The sequence below is a fragment of the Natator depressus genome, chromosome 7 (genome assembly GCF_965152275.1).
Source record: "Natator depressus isolate rNatDep1 chromosome 7, rNatDep2.hap1, whole genome shotgun sequence".
In the NCBI taxonomy this organism is placed as follows: Eukaryota; Metazoa; Chordata; order Testudines; family Cheloniidae; genus Natator; species Natator depressus.
This window is the reverse complement of record NC_134240.1, coordinates 26962842-26982771: the sequence shown is the minus strand read 5'-3', so window position 1 is coordinate 26982771 and position 19930 is coordinate 26962842. Positions and strand designations below refer to the sequence as shown.

Below are 19930 nucleotides of genomic sequence, written 5' to 3'. Positions count from 1 at the left end.
CCTTAGCTCCTGTCACTAAAGAACTATGATCTCTCCAGACTTCACACACAGAGATTTCCCTAACATCCCAGGTCACAATTTAAATGTAAACACAAAAGAGCTATTACCGTTTTCCATAATAGTCTATATAATACAACGAAAAAGCCAATGGCACTGTCATGTTTCACTAGCTGCTTCTGTTCTCTGATGCTCCCAGCCTCTACCACTGTCTCTGCGCAGCATGTACAAGCAAGATAATCAAGGAGGAAGGCCGAGCCATAAGAGGATATGGAAGTTGGGGAGATATGGGGCTGCAGACTGGGGGGAAGGTTTAGGTCAAAGTAGGGCAGTTCCGGGGCTAGGGGTGGAGGGAAGGTGAGCGCCTCTGCACCAAGGCCTCAGACTTTAAGTGTCTCCTATGGGGTTGCAGCCAGGTATGCCTGGGAACTGAGACAGTAGCATTTTGGGGAACCCTTCCAGCATGGATTCTGGTAAGAGAGTTTACTGAGCTCCTATGCCACCCCAGTTCCACCTCACTCAAGGCCTTCCAACACACTTCCATGATACCCCAGTCATGTTCCCATGCTTCCCTCACATGGCTGCTCAGAGTAGAGCTTCTCTTTCTTCCTCTCTAGGATCCCCTAAGTCAAGCTCCCCATCTTCCTACATATACAGGTCAAATTCCCATATGCTGCTCCCCACACTTCCCCACTCACTCCCATGCCCCCATATAGCCCATGTCCCCTGCAGAAGCCTGCTTCCCCCATAGTCCCTGTCCCACTATGCTATCCCCAGCCTTTCATTCCTGTTTTACTTTTGATATGTATCACATTCATACCCAGTTTCACACCCTTAACTCCAATTTCATACTTTCCCCTCTAGAAATAAGATACTATAGACTTTTGGTACACACCTGCTTGTAGATAATTTCATTTAACCTTGTTGAAGTGAGAGTTCAAGTTGTGTGTTTCATTGTGATGGTGAGGAATTGAATGGAGATGTGGTTTCTTATATGTTGGGATTGAAAAGAATGTTATTGTAGAGCACATGAGTGTGTTTCGGTGGTAATACATGTGGGTCCATGTTGGTGTGAAGATGAATCTTGATTTCCTGAATTTTTAGTTGTTGTGTGAAAAAGGAATACACTTGAGCAGCCATCCGCACAACTGTTAATTTAACCAAGTTTTTCTTTGTATGGGATACATATCAATGCATGCATATTGTTCATCTTCAAAGTAAGGCTCTCCATTAGAAGGCTATGCCAACTGGTACAAAAATACTACAATAGACTTCTTGTACAATAAGAGTGCACTTCAGTTGTAAGCAGGTATTCCTCTCAAACCCATTAAACCCTGTGCTCCTAGGAGTAGTCTTGTATAATAACAAGAGGCAAGTTACCTGATAATGATCATAAGCATCTCTTTAATGATAGTAATTGTTGCAAGAAATAGTCCTTTTTGCCCTGTTATAAAAAGTTCTATAAAGTGGGAAATGAAAGCTGGATAGGAGCAGCATAGAATCAGTTAACTTCTGCTTATATTATCTTTTGCTTTGGGCTTTATGGATGTATTCTGTAAGTCATTTTAACAGAGAACAGATATTTTGTTGTTACAAGTCTAATAACTCATGTACATGAGTGCAAGTAAAAAGTCCCTCAGAAATCAAAACTCTTTGGAAAAGTGGGTGGAAAATATTCTGAAAATACTGTTGTAACTTATGGTTTCCTCAAAAAACAAGCTATAAATTCTGAAAAATACTAAACAAAGAGCAATACAGCTTTAAGATCTGATTTTTCCCTCCCCCGCTTCTGAGGTCTAATTATACTTTATTAAAAAAAAAACAGGATTACCGCTTCAGAGTTTCTTTTCATTTAAATTATTTGTATATTGTTTACTTCATATTCTTTTAATCATTAATAATAATTAGGAAATGTACATGTCTTGTGAAATATAAAAATACCCCTTCAGAATAGCAGTTAAAATGAAACAGTACTGTGTATTCCTTTTGAAAAACAAAGGAACATATGAAAAAAATCTGGACTTTGTTATTGTCCTTAAGTTAATTGTTCTCACATCCCAAAAGACAGGAACCCACCCCTCCATTTCTAGCATGCAGATTTATTATAACTGTTACACATAACACATTAATGAGAATAATATGGTATCAGCAACAATTACAAACGGGTAGTTTTAGGTCAGAATTTCGGTCAAGACAGTGCATCCCTCCTTGGCTATACATACATAAGGAGAATGCACTGCTTAAGGTGCAGAGATCATTCCTAAACTCCTGCTACTGTATTGGAGACTCCTGATGGAAATGGGGCTAGGGAAGCTGTGACATTTTGGGGTCCATCCACACCAGTAAAGGGTTCCATCATCAACTGTGCTATAACTTCGGGGGGCCTTTGTTCTGCATAGCTATGGTTCATTATTATTTGCTAAGTATATTATGATACACTACTTAATTAGGGCCACAGCTTCAAGGCCCCTGTATAGCTCCCCCCCCAATGCCACCATAAATATCTGGATTAGAATAGCCTTCTAGGAGAAGCCAACTATCACTGGTTCTGCTTTATCCATAAGCTTCAAGGAGATTATTTTTATGTAGAAGTGATAAAATAACTTTAACCCCCTCCCCCCCCCAGATCCACATAAAAAACAAAGATACATTTTTTCTGCAGTGGCCTTCTTAAATTATTCTGCTTTCCAACCATCATCCAAACTAGCCTAGCAATTATGGGACTAAAATATGCCTGAGATAGTTGGTCTATTGTAAAACCACCACATCTTTGTTTATGTGCTTTAGGATTAGGTATAGCAAACCAGTGTAAAATAAATAACAACCAATACTAAACTTCACCCAGAACTTTAAACGAACTGAACACAAATCCTGAAGTATATATTTTCTTACTTTACCCCTGTAATTCTTAGTTTCAGTCAGAAACTGAAACACTATGAGTTAAGCTAGAAATATGGTACAATATACCCGATCCAGCCAAAACCAAGAAATATTGAATGTCTTGTGAAATTTCCAGTGCCAGACATGAGGGAGTTTAAGATAAGCATCTAAATGTTTGGCCAGAAGAGGTCCTCCCAGTCTTTTAGGTTTGCTCATCACGACTTAAAGCAGAATCTAGATCTGTTCTCCCAATCAACTATTTCCATGATATGTGAACCATCATTGTGTAGATATATGCACATTTCCCCTTTATTTAATGTCTTACTGAATCAAAATCCCAACCAACTCTTCCTACACAGGATTTAAATGAAGGGTGATCCTTTTACCTTCTCAAGTATTATCAAATGACCACACACCAGAATGCCTCACAATTTCTAAGCTAATTGGCCAGTGTAACAGAGTGGTGAGATTCTTCTCTTGACCTGCTCTTTTCGAAAATGTTAGAACACTCCTTAAAGATGCAGAAATTTGGCTGACTCATTGTGGCAGGTGTGACTTGTTCATTTTCCCTGTGATTTAAGTGAGATGGGAATGGCCTGCTGGCAGGAGAGAAATAATGGAGTAAAGGGAGATCCTGGATGGAAACCAGGTTTGAGGAAGAAACTGAAACTGAGATTTGTTGTTGCTTTTGAGTTACTAATAAAGCCAAACCCAAGGAAAGATTTTGTTACTAACCCTGGGCCTGTGTGCTCTGTTGAGGTTGAAGTAGGAACTCAGCCCATTCACATGTAATAGCAAAACAGGAAAACTGAAGAAGTCCCGGAATAGCTGGCAGAACAGCAGCTGCAGCAACAGCAAACTCAGACTCCAGCCCTACCACAGGGGTCAAAAAAGATGCTCACTCACAATATAGGGCAAGTCTTCTTATTATGCTGTTCACATAGAAAACTGGGATGCAGGAAAAAAACCTTGCTCCTGCATACATTCCAACTAGTGAGAGACATGTAGTGTGCCAGAGGTTAGGAGCTCCCGGACACCCAGCAGGTATACTGTGACCATGCTGCGAGAAGGGAAGATGGTATCCAGCCTAGGGGATTGCTCCATATTAATATGGGAGAGCTTAGTCAAAACCAAACCGCAGCTACTGAGGGCCAAACCCTTTCAGGTCAGTTTGTCTGTGGGGACTCAGACATATCCCTTGACTCATGTCTTCATGTGATGCAGCAGTCAGGCCAACTCTGACAGGGTATGTGCTTTTTACCCTGTCTAGTAGGACAGAGAAGGTCCTTGAGGTCTTCAGAATAGCTAGGCACAGGGAGGAAGCATAGGCTGAATGTTTATTTTTCATTTACCTATAAAATTGAACCCTCCGGAAAGGTTTTGATTTGGAGACTATCTCAGGAGCTGAGCTCTGAGAACAGGGGATGGGGCTGAGTCTGTTCACACTCATCTCTCTTCCTTTAAAATAAAATCCTATGGGATATTTGGAATGTCTTCATCTTCCTGTCCGTTAATTTCTCTGTTAAGTAACTGGGCATGCATAAATCGAAGGGAGTTTTCTAAATTATTACCGGAGACACCAACTAGGGTACAGATGTTGCGATACATAATCAAAATAAATATGCCACAGAGCTATTTGATTTCTTTAAGTACTGCCTGACGGTCATGGTAGTGGATCAAAAGGAGACCTCAAACTTTGGGTCATTCCAGGAAATACTGTCCAACATTTTTCTTCTTATTACATTCTATGGTTACTGAACAAAATTGTCCCATGTTCTGGCAGATAAAGCAGCTTCTCAAATAAAACTTCTTAATGCAACTCTTAGCATAATAAAAACCAGTGTTTTCTTTCAAACATTTGCATTTGACTGATGCCAACGTATTGGGCTGCCCTATGGAGTCAGCTCTGTGTGTTTACAAATAAAATGTTGAAGTTTGCTGGTTTTTAAACATATTTTATAATACTAGTGGAGAAACTACTGGTTATTTCAGCAGTGAGGGTATTGTTTTTTCGCATAAAGCAGTGGTTCCCAAACTTGTTCCGCTGCTTGTGCAGGGAAAGCCCCTGGCGGGCCAGGCCGGTTTGTTTACCTGCCACTTCCCACGGCCCACGCCGCTTCCAGCAGCTCCCATTGGCCTGGAGCAGCGAACCGCGGCCACTGGGAGCCGCGATGGGCCGAACCTGCGGACGTGGCAGTTAAACAAACCGGCCCAGGCTACCAGGGGCTTTCCCTGCACAAGCGGAGGAGCAAGTTTGGGAACCACTGGCATAAAGCATAGGATCCTAAATATTCATAGACTTTTTAAAAATGTTATCTTACTTCTTGGTACTTTACTAGAAACCTTTCTCTCTGCATCCTTTTGTTGTTCTTTCCCTTTAAAATTTCTCATGTCCTTCAGGAAAGGAGGTTTTTTTTATTCAGGAACTCCTTGTTATTCTGTGGACTTCAGGCTGCAGGTGAGGATATATCCTGCAGGGAAAGAGGAGTTTTAAAGTGCAGAACTCCTTTTTAGAGCCATATTTTGTATAAGCAGAGACTGATTCTGGACCATGTAAGATGCAGATGGCCTATGGCACCTGTGTGGAGCTCTGCTGAAGTCATACTCCAAATGGGTGCAAGAGTCTGTCAACAAGCTACACATGGCAGGATACAGGGATCAGATGCATGTAAATATTTCTTGCCCTCTTTCAAGGAAATCATTTGATCCCTATGATGCCTCAAGGAGGGCCAGAGCAGAGAATGTGTTCCTTTAATTATTTTTCTATAAATTGTTATTAGTATCCTTCCATTTGACCTGTCACTTCAGGAAAGCAATGTTCACTTAGGGATCTCCTAAATCAAAATGATCCAGTAATTATTGTCCACTTGGCTAATAATGAATTGAGTCCAGTATTAACTAAAGTCACTGACGGTGCCTTAAAAATAACTCTTGAATTTACAGCTTTTGTATACATCAGTTTCCGTCTATTTTCTTCTCTCCAGAATCAAGTAGGTTAGAAACAGAGGTGGAGCTCACATCCATTTCTGGAGCCAGTGAATACATTCTTTGTAAATGGAAGAAAATTATGAAAAGCTTATCAACTCTACCTAGAACACAGTTCTATTTTAACTGCTGCATAGCTGCCCTCACTATCTCCTAGAGCTGATCAAATATTATTCAATGGATAGTGTGTCAACTAAATTTTGCCACTATTTATTAAAACAAAAAAGTATGCTGGAATTTCCAAAAGGACTTATGGTAGTTAGGCGTCCAATCCCCAGTTAAGGTCAATGGGATTTGAGTACCAAATGTCCGGAGGCCCCTTTGAAAGTTCCAGCTACCCTTTGGGAACAGCTGCAAAATCTGACAATTTTTTTACATTCAACCAGCTTTACTGATTACATGAATGACTCTGAAATTTGAGTTCTTGACCCTATTTCTCCTCATTTTACTAACCAGTTGTGGGGCTCTCAGCATCTTACACCCCGCTGATTTGCCTAACCTTCTAGCTGTTCAAAAGCATTTGAGTAATGCTTGTTTTGTCACTTAATTTTATAGCTTAAATACTGTACTCTAAAATGGTTTTGAAAACACGTCAAAGCACATACCTTTCTTTCAGCTCACATATGTCTTCGTATCCTCAAGTGTTTGAGCTTGCCAGTGGAATTTGTGTTTTACTCATTGTCAACTATTTTTGTTTTCTTATATATTTTTTTTATTTGTAGTATACTTAGTTGAAGGAAATCGAAATGTAGTAATTCATATGCTATCAAATAATAAGAGAAAGAACGTTAATTTCATTCTGAGCCTATGTCTGTTAATTTACATAGCGCCCCAGGTCAAGAATAAGCATAGCACAGAGGTTTTCAAACTGTGGGGCGCATCCCCCTAAGGGAGCATGGAGGAATGTTCAGGGGGGTGAGCAGCAATGCTAGGTGACTCATGCCAGCTACACGTGTCAGGGCCCGGGCCATCCCTCTCAGGGGTGGGACGGGAGCGCCACCTCCACCATCTGATTCACCTCGGTGGCAATAGAAAATGGGTAGGCAAAATTGACAGTTAAACTGAGGTCAGACCATATATATAGCAGCTGGTTAAAATCATGCCATTTGGATGTCAGAGAGACAAGGTGGGTGAGGTATATCTTTCATTGGATCAACTTCTGTTGGTGAGAGAGACAAGCTTTCAAGCTACACAGAGCTCTTCTTCAGGTCATCCAACCCATCTTGTTTCGCTTATATCCTAGGACTGACATGGTTACAGTAACACTGCATACTTGTATTTCAATCATGTCCAAGGATGCTCCGTTGTAGCTAACTGAAAATTACATTAGTAGATCATAGATGAATGCCATTCAACATAATTGTCTATAATAACTGAAATATTTTTTCCTCCTTTATATTTGTGACTAAGCTGCCATTAAAAGTCTGCATAAAAACATATTTTATCATGTTTTATGGTAAAAAAAAAAAAAAAGACATTTGCCCATTTCAATTTGTTTCACACATGACACATCTTAGGAATTGAAATTTCTTCAGAAATCTAAAAGAAAGTACAGATGTGTAGTTTTGTAATGGAAGTCTAAATGCTTTATTTATGTGTTTATTAACATGCCTACATACATAGCTTGTTTCTGAGCATGGGACGTGTTGATGGAGTTGGAAGTTCTCAGTTTGGTCTATATGGTTGGAAAATGGATTTTGAAAATTTGACCATCTGAGTAGCTATTAGTAATCATACTGTCATCTTTGAGTTTTTAAATAAATAGCATCATTTCAGTGAGGATGTAATTACATTTTGGTTTAAGAGTTGTTGATATCTAAATTCTTATATTTGTGACAAAGGACGATATTTTAAATATGAATTTCTAATTAACTATTTGCTACTTCTTATAGTACAAGATAAAGAACCCTAGCCTGTTCTGTAGGTATCAGTGATATATGTTGGTTCCAGTTATGATAAATGTAGGATGAAGTTTAGTTTAATTATTGATAAAAGAATACATCATTTTTACTTCTTACCAAGTTTGTTCGGACAATTAATGTTTTTCAGCAAACATGATACACTACTATTAATTTTATTATGAAAAGGGATTAAAAGACTTAACATCCATGCAAAATTCCTAGATCATGGCTTCCTTTGTAATTTACTTACCTGTTCCAGTGTTAATTGTGTCACAATGTGTGCTGATGGAAACACCCAGTGACTACCATTCTACTATTTCAAAGTATTTCCACCAAAAACATCATTGCCCAGGGAATCACCCAAGAAAAACTCCTCACAACCTAATGAATTTTCTGACACAAATATTCAACTTTAATGCAGAAATAATATTTAATATAAAATAAATAATGAAGGGTGAAACATGTAGCCTTTATAGGAAGGAGTGATTGCAGTCGATCTCCCAAAATGTCAGCCATCTTTGAGCCAATCATTTCCTGACCCAAAGATCATGGAAGTGGCCAGCAGTCCATTTGAAACCATCCACCCATCCAGAGCAAAGCAGTAAGCCTGGACCATAAGCACACGCTTCTAACCTCATAAAGAAGGTTACAACAACCACTGGGCAACCCGCAGCAGTCTCTACCAATGGATATCACTAATACAGGACATTGATTGTCCCTATGCACCCTTAGTATATGCTTGGTGTTAAGGACCCCTTTCCCCAAAGCTTTCAGCCAAACTCTGGTCTGATTTCTCTCCTACCCCATTTTAAAGATGGCAAAACACCACCAGATAGATATCAGTTGCATAGTTGGCTTCCCAGCAAACAAATTGTTCTCAGCTATCCCTTAAGCCTGAATTGGATGTCCACAGTAAACATATCCTAATGGATGCCTGACAAATACACATTGTCAGAGCTGAGTAACCCTGGGCAATCATCTAAAACCTCCAAGATGTCATCCCATAACTAGCGGAATGCTTTTTCATGTCTCTATTTACATTTGTTCTGGCCTTGTCTAATGTGACACCAAGGAGGCTCTCCTCCATACCCTTCATTTCAGCATGCTAGACCATACTACTCTGGCTAAGGAGAATAAGTTCTTACACTGGTATAATCACACTTGACTCTAGCTACCAGCCCAGACCCCGGGTTCCTCCTTCTCTACTTAAATCATTCCTGACGTATAGGACAAGGATCACATTAGGTGCTAGTAAGCGTCTCTAAAAAAACAAAGCATGAGGTGATCCCATCTCCATGTTCCTGTGTGTCTCCTGTCTGGTGTGAACCTTCTCAATCCTGAAACCCATTTGCATTCCCATTGAGTGGCTGGCAGCTTGGGAGAATGAAAGCCATACAACAAACTGGGAATTAAAAGAAATAAAATGTCAGAGATCTCAACAGTCAAATTTATTAGTTCCTAATGTATCTCTTAAAATGACCTGGCCACCAATGACTGTGACGTCTATATTCTGAAAATCTGAACAGGCAATAGCCATGGCTGCTCCTATAGGAAAAGGATTGTGCTCAAAACAGGCTGGGTATAGAAACTAAAAGGTGCCAAGTTTCTCCAAAATATGTCCCTGAACTGAAATTTAGTTCAAGAGGATGTGTCCCAATGCAGTAACAGCAACATGGGGATTGGATGGAGGTTTTGTATATAGTCCACACAACTGCAACTGGCCATGCAGCTGCCACAGGTGTTTTCTCAGGATGATCAGCTCCCCTGCTCCCTCCTTTTGGAAAAATATATGCACAACTCAATCTACCTGAGCCCCACTGTCAAACCATCAGTCCTTATTGTACTTGGATGCTTGGTGCCCCTGACAGCTGGGATAACCTCACCTAATTTAAATGCATTCTCACCCCTTTCCCCACCCCACCAAAAAAAACCTGCAGGGAAAATGCTGCTTTAATTAGTAACTTGCACTTCCCTTCATATGATGATGTTCAAGTCCCTCAAGATCTGCAGGGTGACAGAGCGGTGCCAGTCCACCCTGTGGAATCCCAGCCAAATACGTCCCTCCATCATTTGTCTTGTAACAAAGATGCATATGGGAAATCTGCCATCTGTGAAAAGAAAAAAATAGCAAGTAGGTGCAAAGACACAGTTTCCTAAGCAATCCCACTCTCCTTTGGTCAATGATGATAAATTGTTCCACATGTTTCTTCTGAATGGGCCAAAGTTCAGGAGGCCTGGTCTCTCCCTAATTGAAGAAACATGTTAAAACCTGAGATACAGAACCAGCCAGTGCTTGATGCCACCAACTGGTCCAACAAACTTAAACCGGTTGAGTACTAAGGCACCAAAGGTGCTCCTGGAATGCTGACTGGCTGTCATTCCACTGCCTCTGTCCTAGCTGATGAGAATTCTGAGTCTGAACCTGAGACAAATTGTCTGAACCCTTGATCTCACCCTGAGTCAATCGTGGCAGAGCTGCCAATGGGAAAGAGGTAGAACAGAGCTCCACCTGCTTAGCTGGTGCACAGACTGCTCCCACAGCCCTCATTTCAGCCCCCTGGTATCTCTCTTCAGAGACACCAGCAAAGATACTCTGGCCAGGTAACCCCGTGACGAGCAAAGTTGATGTGGTGTGGGCTGGGGGGGGGGGGAGGGAGGAAATGGGGTGGGGCTGGGCTGGATTGAAATTTTAAAGTTGCAAAAGCCATTTAGATGAAATGCATGATCTCATTTAAAAAGAAGAAAACTTAGTTAGATGCCTCTATAATTATGATTTCATAATGGGCTGAAGTAGCTTAGAGGTAATACCTTTTTCTTTTCAAATATAGCTTGCTGATGATCAGGGATTGGTTTTGATGACCACTGTTGCCATGCCAGTATTTAGTAAGCAAAATGAGACTGTAAGTACTCAAACTGTGTTTCTACAATGTGATACTTTGGTGTCTGCAATGAAATTTAATAACTTGCAGAACTTTTTTATTATTATTTGTTTTGCCATTTGCATCTATTGTTAGAATAAAATTAAACGTGATAAATATATTTATGCACAAATAATTATAGTGTAGAAACTATAGTTCTCAAAATAGTTAATGGTGTTATGTATAAGAGAAAATACCTAGATGTTGAACTTGATGCAGTGGTATTAGACCCATGTGTCTTCTTACTTCTACATTAGTTTTGTTACAGCAAATAATCTATATATATTTTCTCCTCCAGACTAACTTCTTATCTCAGATAGGTCCAGCACATTAGCAATATTCATATAGGTGGTTTGGATAGCTGTATTTTACAGACCTGTTGTTTTAACATCCTGCTATATTATTAAAGAGAATTACATATACTTCTCCCATAATGTTTAATTTTTCTCTCTTGGGTATCAGATGGCAGTGCAAATTGGAAAAGAAGAAAAGTCACATGTTTTATCTGTAACATTTTATCTTAAAACTGCTTCACAAGTAGAAGAGTTTAATTGAGGGAGACCTTCCTTATCTGCTGAAAGTTTGCATACTTCTTTGATTTCATTTTCAGGCCAAGGAAAGGAGGCCAACTGCTGATGGAGTGTGTGTTGTGTGTGGCCAGCCACATTAGCTGCAACCTCCCCTTATCTTTTTAAGTAGTTGGCAGATTAGGTTACGATCTGTACTCCTCAGTACAATTTTTACAATGTGAACATAATTATTGATGGCATGCGTTGTTTCAACAATGATTGTTTATTCTTCTGAATGGTCTGCATTTTCTTTTCAAACAGAGATCCAAAGGGATTCTTCTGGGAGTAGTTGGTACAGATGTTCCAGTTAAAGAACTTCTAAAGGCCATTCCAAAATATAAGGTAATTTACATATGATTATGTATTCAAAATATTTAGAGTATAGGGCTGAATTAACAATAATATTTTAGATTTATTTATTGCAAGATATATAGCACCCAATTTATATATCCAAATTAGTGACAGAATCAGAAATGGAACCCCAAGGGACAAATGCTGTACACACTTCTGCTTGTGTTAATCCTTAGTAACGTCACTGACTGACTGGTGTTTCCATAGAAGTCCTCATTCTCTTGCACTAATGACTAGATTGCACAGCCCCACCGATCAAGTCAAATTTCTATTAGTCAGTGTGGGGGCACAGCATTCTAAATTTTGTACACTTTTATAGTCCCCTCCATCAATTAATGTTCATAAATAAGTGAACTTTAATAAAATAATTGTGAGAATTCCATGCTACAGAATATCACATACATATACTAACCAGAAAATGATTTTGGTGGCCTGAATATCCTTGTGTGCAAGCCAGACAAAGATGTACTCAGTCCATCCTTAACTTTCCTTTCAGAATTCCTGCCTGCCTAGAACTTCTTGACCTGAAAGCTCCTATGTCCTTGAATTAAAGCAAATGCCATCTTTCATAGACTTGTTTCACTCTGTCCAACCCAGTTTACTGTCGTCTTTTGTGCTGTTCAGGATACATTAAATATTCCCTTATATTTAGTTTTCCAAATTTATAGATGACACTTATAAAACTCTTAAAAAGAGCTATAAATAAAATAGATCAAGCAAAATAAACTTGGCAATCATGAATCATTTGTAGCTTGGTAAAAATAGGTTAGTGATGAATGTAAAGATGGTACTACTTTTCATTTATGTTTGATCCAGTGTATTATTATTTCACTAGTCCTCCATCTCTGAAGTGCTAGATTATAATCCTGTTTCGGTAACAAGTGAACATTAATATGATGGTTTCAACATAATCACTAATGGAAGTTTCTTTGCAACACAAATAGGCAAATACTGTGATGCCATACATCTCTATTTGAGATAGGCCCACTATTTGAATAGCAGGTAACAATTAAATTGTACTGAGTTTATTCAGCACCTACTTTCTTATCTGATTCTCAATCATACTATCTGGGTCTTAGTTACTTGATCACCTAAATCATTTAGTTTTCTAGTGGAGAAGCGGGCATTATTGAGATTAGGAGACCATTCTAGGAAGTCACAAAACCAGCAAACCTCAGCTTCCAAGTTCTACTGTTAATTTCATTATAACTGAATACAATAGCAATAACTGAATTATCATGAATGATTTGCTAGTGATACAGCAGACAGTATGTGGGAGCTCAAGAAATAATGAGGCCTGGTCTATACTTGAGAGACGTAACTTTACCGATCTAACCCCCAGTGTAGACAGTGCTAGGTCAGTGTAAGAAATTCTAGCTACTGCCTCTCGGGGAGGTGGATTACCTACGCTGATGGGAGAAGCCCTCCTACCAGCGTAGGTAGTGTCTACACTAAAGTGCTACAGTAACACAGCTGCATTGGTGTAGCTGTGCCACTGTAGTGTTTTAAGTGTAAACATACCTGGAGACAATATTGGTCAGTATGATAGGTGGTGGTCTCTCCGCATTACAACAACCTAACTGTTGTCAAGTTTTTTGTAGACATCACAAGAAAAAAGAGTTTGAAGGAGAGTTTTGAAGGAGGGTAACAAGGTAGCTTTGCAGAAGTTTATGGGGAGCTTGTCCCAAGCATGAGGAGCAGTGGGGGGGGAGGAGCACAAAAGTGCTTGTTTAAAAGGAACAAAAATGGGCAATGGAGGCTGACGACATGATCAGAACTGATCAGAAGCAGGAGATGACATCTCAATAGTGAATGAGAGCTGATGGGTTGGGTGTGGATAGGTCCTGAAGGACCTTTAAAAAGAAGACAAGTAGCTTATGTCTGATGCAATAGGGAAGGAGAAGCTAGTTGAAGAATACAAAGAGAGAGATCACTCACAGGGTCAAAATAATGAGCTAGGAAAATTATCTTTGCAGCAGCATTCTGAATTGATATGAGTGGGGCAAGATTATATTTGCCAAGGCTCAGGAGAAGGATGTTGCAGTAATTGAGACACAAGATGATGACAGCCTGGATGAGAGTTTTAGCTATATGGCTGAATGCGAAAGACCATATCTTAAAGATGTTACACAGAAAGAATCTGAAAGAGTTTGACATAGCCTGGATATGAGGACCTAGAGAAGTCTGAGTTGATGATGATGCCGAGGTTACAGGCCTAAGTGACAGGCAGGATGGTGGTGTTGTCCAGAGTGATCGAGAAAGGAGGCATGGGACTGTTTCTTGGTTTTTGTTTTTGTTGTTGTTTGTTTTGGGGCGCTGAGGAGGGAGAGATTAAAAGCTCTGTTTTATCTATGTTGACCATATTATATATTGAAGGCTCAGTCTGATTCTATGAAATAATATATGTCTCTCTTTCTGAGAAATAGATTTTGATTTCAAGGAGGTATTTTACACTACGCTGTGTAACAGGCACTTTATCATCATGCAGTTTAGTTATGGTGGCAAAAAAATTTGAATTATAACGTCCATTTTTCACACACTATAAGCATTTGTCCATTGTATAATATGAAATATCGTTATTTTGATAGAAGAACATGGGCAACATATGGGATCTGGTCCTGTAGATGCAATATATGGAATGCTTTATTTATTCAGTGACATTCATATAGGGACATGATACTGTTTCTTGGAGATGGAACTCTGCTACCTTGGAATTCAGTTAGCTTGGATGAGATGGGCCTTGGGCGGTGGAAGATGAACAGTAACAATGAACTGTTACCAGCAGTCCTTACTCAGGCAAAACTTGCATTGATTTCAGTGGGAGTTTGTCCTGAATGAAGAAAGTGGGATGTGACTCATAAATATTTCATTCTTACATGTCACTTTGCACTGGTCCCACAAAGTTTCTTCCCTTTTGAAATAATCTATCAGTTTTGAGAGAGAGTCCCAATATTTCTAACAGGGAATGCCGCTGGAAGGAGCAATGTCTCTGAAAACAGAAAAAACATTTTAAGTGCAAACATTGTACATCTTCAACCACGGCACAAACTATGACAAAGTGCCACACTTGAAGGCACAGAGCATTTCAAATAGATAAATATTGTTTCTAGGATATATACCACCTACATTTATTTCATTACCTGACTTTAATTGTTAAGATTTTTTTCTGAAATTATCGCCATATAGACAATTATACTTGAGATCTGATATTTAGCCAGATGCAAGTTCACATGTCATAGTATAATAGGTAAAATATGTCCAAAATTGTTTTCTTTTTGCTTTATGAAGAGATGCCAAGAGCCTACCACCTTCTATTACCCTTTACTAAAGCTTATTGCAACTGCTAATTCATGAAGCAACCTTCTCTATGGCACATAGAGTTGAATATATATCTGATAATTCTGAGCGAAATACAACATAAATCTCAATCAGATAGGAGCTCTCTCTGGTCTAGCTATAATACCACCCCGAGTTTTATCTTTCCAGTAAATTACAGAAATCTTCAGACTTGCCGTTATAGTTAGCACTGTGAGAAATGGCTCTGACTTTTGACTGTTAACATTTCTATCCAGATCATTTTGTACTAGGACCCAATTCAACAGAGTGTTTAAGTATGTGCTATAGTTCATCCCTGCTGAGTAGAGTTTTAATCATGTACCTGAATTTAAGCATATACTTCAGTGCATTGCTGAAGACGGATCATTTCCTGAATCAGGGCTTTAATAGGGGATAGCGATTTTTATAAAAAGTAGTCTCATAACAAGAAATTTAAGGTAACTGACAAACCAGGGTACTTCTAGTTTGGAAAGAATTGCAGTGTACTTAAGTATTTGAACACAATCACATTCCTTTATTATGTAACACAAGGGATAAATTTACAGATAAATGTTACGTTACGGTGTCTCAAAACTGAAATAACTCAGTGGAAAAGATAGTGATTGATATCTAAATCTGTATACAAATCTTTACGATGTTAAAATTGAGTTATGCACAGCACCTACAGAAAGATACGGTATCAGTGCCAAGTTTACGCTAAGGGATGTTTTAATGACCATATCAGTGATTTGAAAGTACATTTATTGTAGTCAATGGGAGCAGCCAACTGTGTAATAGGAATATTATCAAAAGATAGGACTGTTATTTAAATAAGAACAGTGCTATCTTTGATTACTTGTACTTGTGGGCCTAATGAAACATTTCATTGCTCTCAAATGAGTTCCCACCATTCCATTCAATCCAGAAATATAAATTACACGAACTTCTGCATTAGAATTAATCCTTGTTCTGTGTATATCAAAGTAAACTTGAAATAATTTGGAAATGAAATAGCCTCAACACTATAGTATGTAAATATCGCTGATAATAGGCCACCTCTTGTTCAGCCTACTCATGGGAGCAGTCCCATTGATTTCAGTGATTCCATTGATCTAATGCAGCCACTTGCACAAGTAGAGAAGCAGAACCTGGCCCCTCCTGTGCATTTGTGAGTTTACTAAATTCCAATATCCCTTCATTTTAGCACATAGTGTATCACATCACACCTATTATGTTTTTCTTTTATGATTAATGTTTTAAAAAGTTCACATCAAGTACGTAGGAATAAGTATCCGAAATAGCAAAATGTATTTGTGACATTTTAAAATTGTGCTATTTACCAAGTTCACTAAATGTCAAGAATTGGTGCTTTGCATTCATTTTAATGAAATATTGTGTTGAGATAAGGGTTATGAATGCCAGGTTTAAGCCGTAAATGACTAAATGTTTGGCTGCTTTTTTGTTTCAGAATTCACTGGAGACCAAGCGAATTAATGCTCCTTTCTCATTTATTCTTACAGTTAGGTATTCATGGATATGCTTTTGCAATTACAAACAATGGATACATTTTGACACATCCAGAACTCAGACCATTGGTAAGAAAGCTATTTGTTGACTTATTTTATGCATTTTTGGTTATTATATTTACTTAATATGTGAAGAATATAATATTGGTGATGAAGATCAAAATATAATACCTCATGCCTTTGAGAATTGCCACTTTTGAACATAGGGTTGAGTATAAATGCTTAGTATATTTTACAGCATAATAGAAACGAATGTTAACACAAATAATTCCATGGTACATAAATATACAAATCAGTCTGTAAAAGATACAGACCTCTATTCTACAGAATGGCAAACCCCAACATTGCTATAATTATGTGCATTTTACACTGAAATGGAATGCTCTAATACTATGTAATAACCCCTATTTGTCATTTTAAAGTGGATTCCAATTTAAAATATGTACAGAATTTTCCAAAATCGCACATTTTATGGTAAAAGAGGGACACAAGGGATTTTTAGTAAAATAATAGCAACAAAGTTCACCTTTATTTCCTTTGTCATCTTGTTTGCATTAATCAAAATAAGTAAAATAGAAGTGCCCATTATGCAAATGTTTATCGACATAATATCCTGAAGAATAGCTTCATTCTTGATTGCATCATTGTTTAGGAACAGTGTATGCAAGTGTTCCATCACCATCAACCCTTAGTAAAGCACTGGTATTAATGAATTCACTCTAGTACACATGTGGGTGCCATATGTATTTCTCAAGTAGGCACTTAGGGTAATATCTGATTTTAACAATATTTTAGTAGAAAACAGCAATATTAATTGGATGGCTAATTTCATATATAAATAAATTAGAATTATTTAAAAGTATGATTTATGAAGTCATTAGCACATCCTGCATTTTCAGTCAGCACAAATGTTTTGTCTGTTTAACATTTGGATTAGGAATTACACACTCAATTAACATTTGTATTTGAGTTGATTGTTTCCTTATTTATTATTTGACTGGAGATGAATGAAATGAAAAGATCAACGCTGGAACTTCCATGGGTGAATGGAATAGCTTTTTTCCCAGCAGCTTTTGGGTAGAAATGGAGAACTAAGCATGGAGCAAGATGGACATTATAGTATCTCTAAAGGCACCCTAACAGAAATTTGCTCATTACATTTTTTTTATATAGTAAGGAGGATTTCTCTTTCTGTTAAAAGTACCTTGTGTTTCTGCCTTGTGGAATTTGCCACAGGCATGCAGGAAGGAGGACTGTAGCAGCTGGGTAGAATTTGGCAAATTATAGACCAAGAAACAATAAGGTCCTCTGAGATGGTCCTTGCAAATTAACCCACCTTGTTTGTTACCATACAAACATGGAACCACTAGATCCCTACCTCCAGTTCCACATCCCAACTCCCAGACTGCCACAAAGTTAAATACAAGTACTCCAATGACCCTCATATCTTACCCTAAGAGATTGGTTACTGTACCACATTTCATGGGGCTACACCTCCATCATGGTGAGTTTATATCTTTTGCTAGTCATTGGAATTAGAGTCTCTGCCTCTGAAACACTTCAAGACTGGGAAAAGAGAAGCTTCCACCATCTTATGCCTCCATTCAGCCAGTTTATTTATAAACAAAATAGCGAGTTCTGAATCAACATCTCACCATTCCATCTGTTGTTCAAATTTGCACTGTATCTGTGGCAAGATAGTGTGTGTGTACCATATGTGTAAACACAGGAATTGCTATAGTGGGTCAGTACCATGGTCCATCCAGTCCAGTATCTTGTCTTCAACAATTTGCAGCAGTAGATGATCCAAAGGAAGGTGCAAGAAACCCCATAGTGGGCAGAAGTCTTGCAATCTGCCCTCCCTCGCCAGGAATGTCTTATCTTAATCCTCAGTAGATCTAGAGATTGTCTTAAATTGTGAAGCGTAAGATTTTATATCTTTCCAAGATTTTGTTAATATTAACTATGATAACTCTGAATATTCTTCCTATCCATATAAATGTCTAATCCTTTTTTTAATCTTATTAGCCTAAATGGCATCCTGTGGCAATGAATTCCACAGTTTAATTACACCTTGTGTGGGAAGAAGTATTTCCTTTTATCAGTTTTTAATTTGTCACCTTTTAAATTTAATTAAATACCCTTTTTCCTCATGTTATGAGACAGAGAGAACAGAGCTCCTGATCAGCCTTCTCTATACCATTCATTATTTTATATACTTTGATCATATCTTCTCATGTTCGACTCCTTGCTAAATGAAACAATCCCAATCTTTTCACTCTCTCTTCATACGAGAGTTGTTCTATCCTCCTGCTCATTCTTGTTGCCCTTCCCTGAACCTCCTTGGATTCTACAGTATCTTCTTTTGGAGATGCAGTGGCTAGTATTTCAGATTAGGCTGTCCCATTGATTTATACAATGGCATTATCATTTTTACAATATTATTCCTCATCCTTGTCCTAACCCATTTTTACATCTTATTTGCTTTTTTGACTGCAATTGCACACTGAGCAGAATCTTTATTGAGCTGTTCACAGGGTTGACCAGGTCCCTTTTCTCAGCTGATACAGTTAATTGAGAAACTTGTAAGCAGAGCCCTGAAAATCTGCAGGTATCTGCTTTGTATCTGTGGATATCCACATCCGCAGATGCGGATTTCTGTAGACCATTTTTGCAGCTCATAGCACAGATGCAGATACAACTTTTGTATCGGCTCAGGGCTCTGCAGCCCACACTCACCGGAATGGAGCAGCGGTCACCCAGCCTGCTGGGCATTCTGGGAGTTGTAGTCCCCAGCTTGCTCTGAGGAAGGAGGTAAACTATAACTCCCAAAAGGGAATGAACCAAGCACCATTTTGAAGGTGGAGTTGTTGTTTAAATGAGCAGGCAACAATAACTGCGTGCATTAGAGCCTCTGTAACTGCGTAGGGGTGTCCGAGCTCACCACAGGAAGAGCAGCACTGCATAGAAGGACCCAGAATCGTAGCCTCCCTGCCTGGAGCAAGAAAGGAGGTATGGCAGGGGTGGAGCGGATGCACCTTTTTGTATCCACACAGGGCTCTGCTTCTAAGACGTATATATAATTTCATTTTTCTCCTCCAGTGTGCATTATCTTGCACTTACCAACATTAAATGTCATCTGCCATCATGTTGCCCGTTTTCCTAGCTTGGTTAGATCCTGAAGTACTTTAGTCTTTTATGCACTTGAATAACCCAGATAACTTTGTCTCATCTGCAGATGTTGCTACCTCAGTGCTCACCCTATTTCCAGATTGCTAATAAATACATTAAACAGCATCAGACATATTATGGAACCATGAGGCTCCCTGCTGTTCACCAAGATGAAAACTGTTTATTCCTATTTTTTGTTCCCTGACTCTTAGCCAGTTTTTGATCCATGACAAAATTTCGCTTCAATGTTTGTTTTTTGGTTTCATTCTTGTTTTATAAAGTCTTGCAGGGTTTGAGCATGAATGTGAACTTTGCCT

General features: G+C 38.7%; 1 protein-coding gene across 4 annotated transcripts in view; it reads left to right on the top strand.

The window, feature by feature from the left end:
* Positions 1–19930, top strand: part of CACNA2D3 (calcium voltage-gated channel auxiliary subunit alpha2delta 3) — an 869947-nt gene that overhangs the window by 679913 nt on the left and 170104 nt on the right. For all 4 annotated transcript variants that reach the window (XM_074957772.1, XM_074957774.1, XM_074957773.1 and 1 more), the window contains 3 exons: positions 10592–10663; positions 11512–11592; positions 16437–16511. In XM_074957772.1, coding sequence (XP_074813873.1) covers positions 10592–10663; positions 11512–11592; positions 16437–16511 — 228 coding nt within the window. The remainder of the gene's footprint in view (positions 1–10591; positions 10664–11511; positions 11593–16436; positions 16512–19930) is intronic.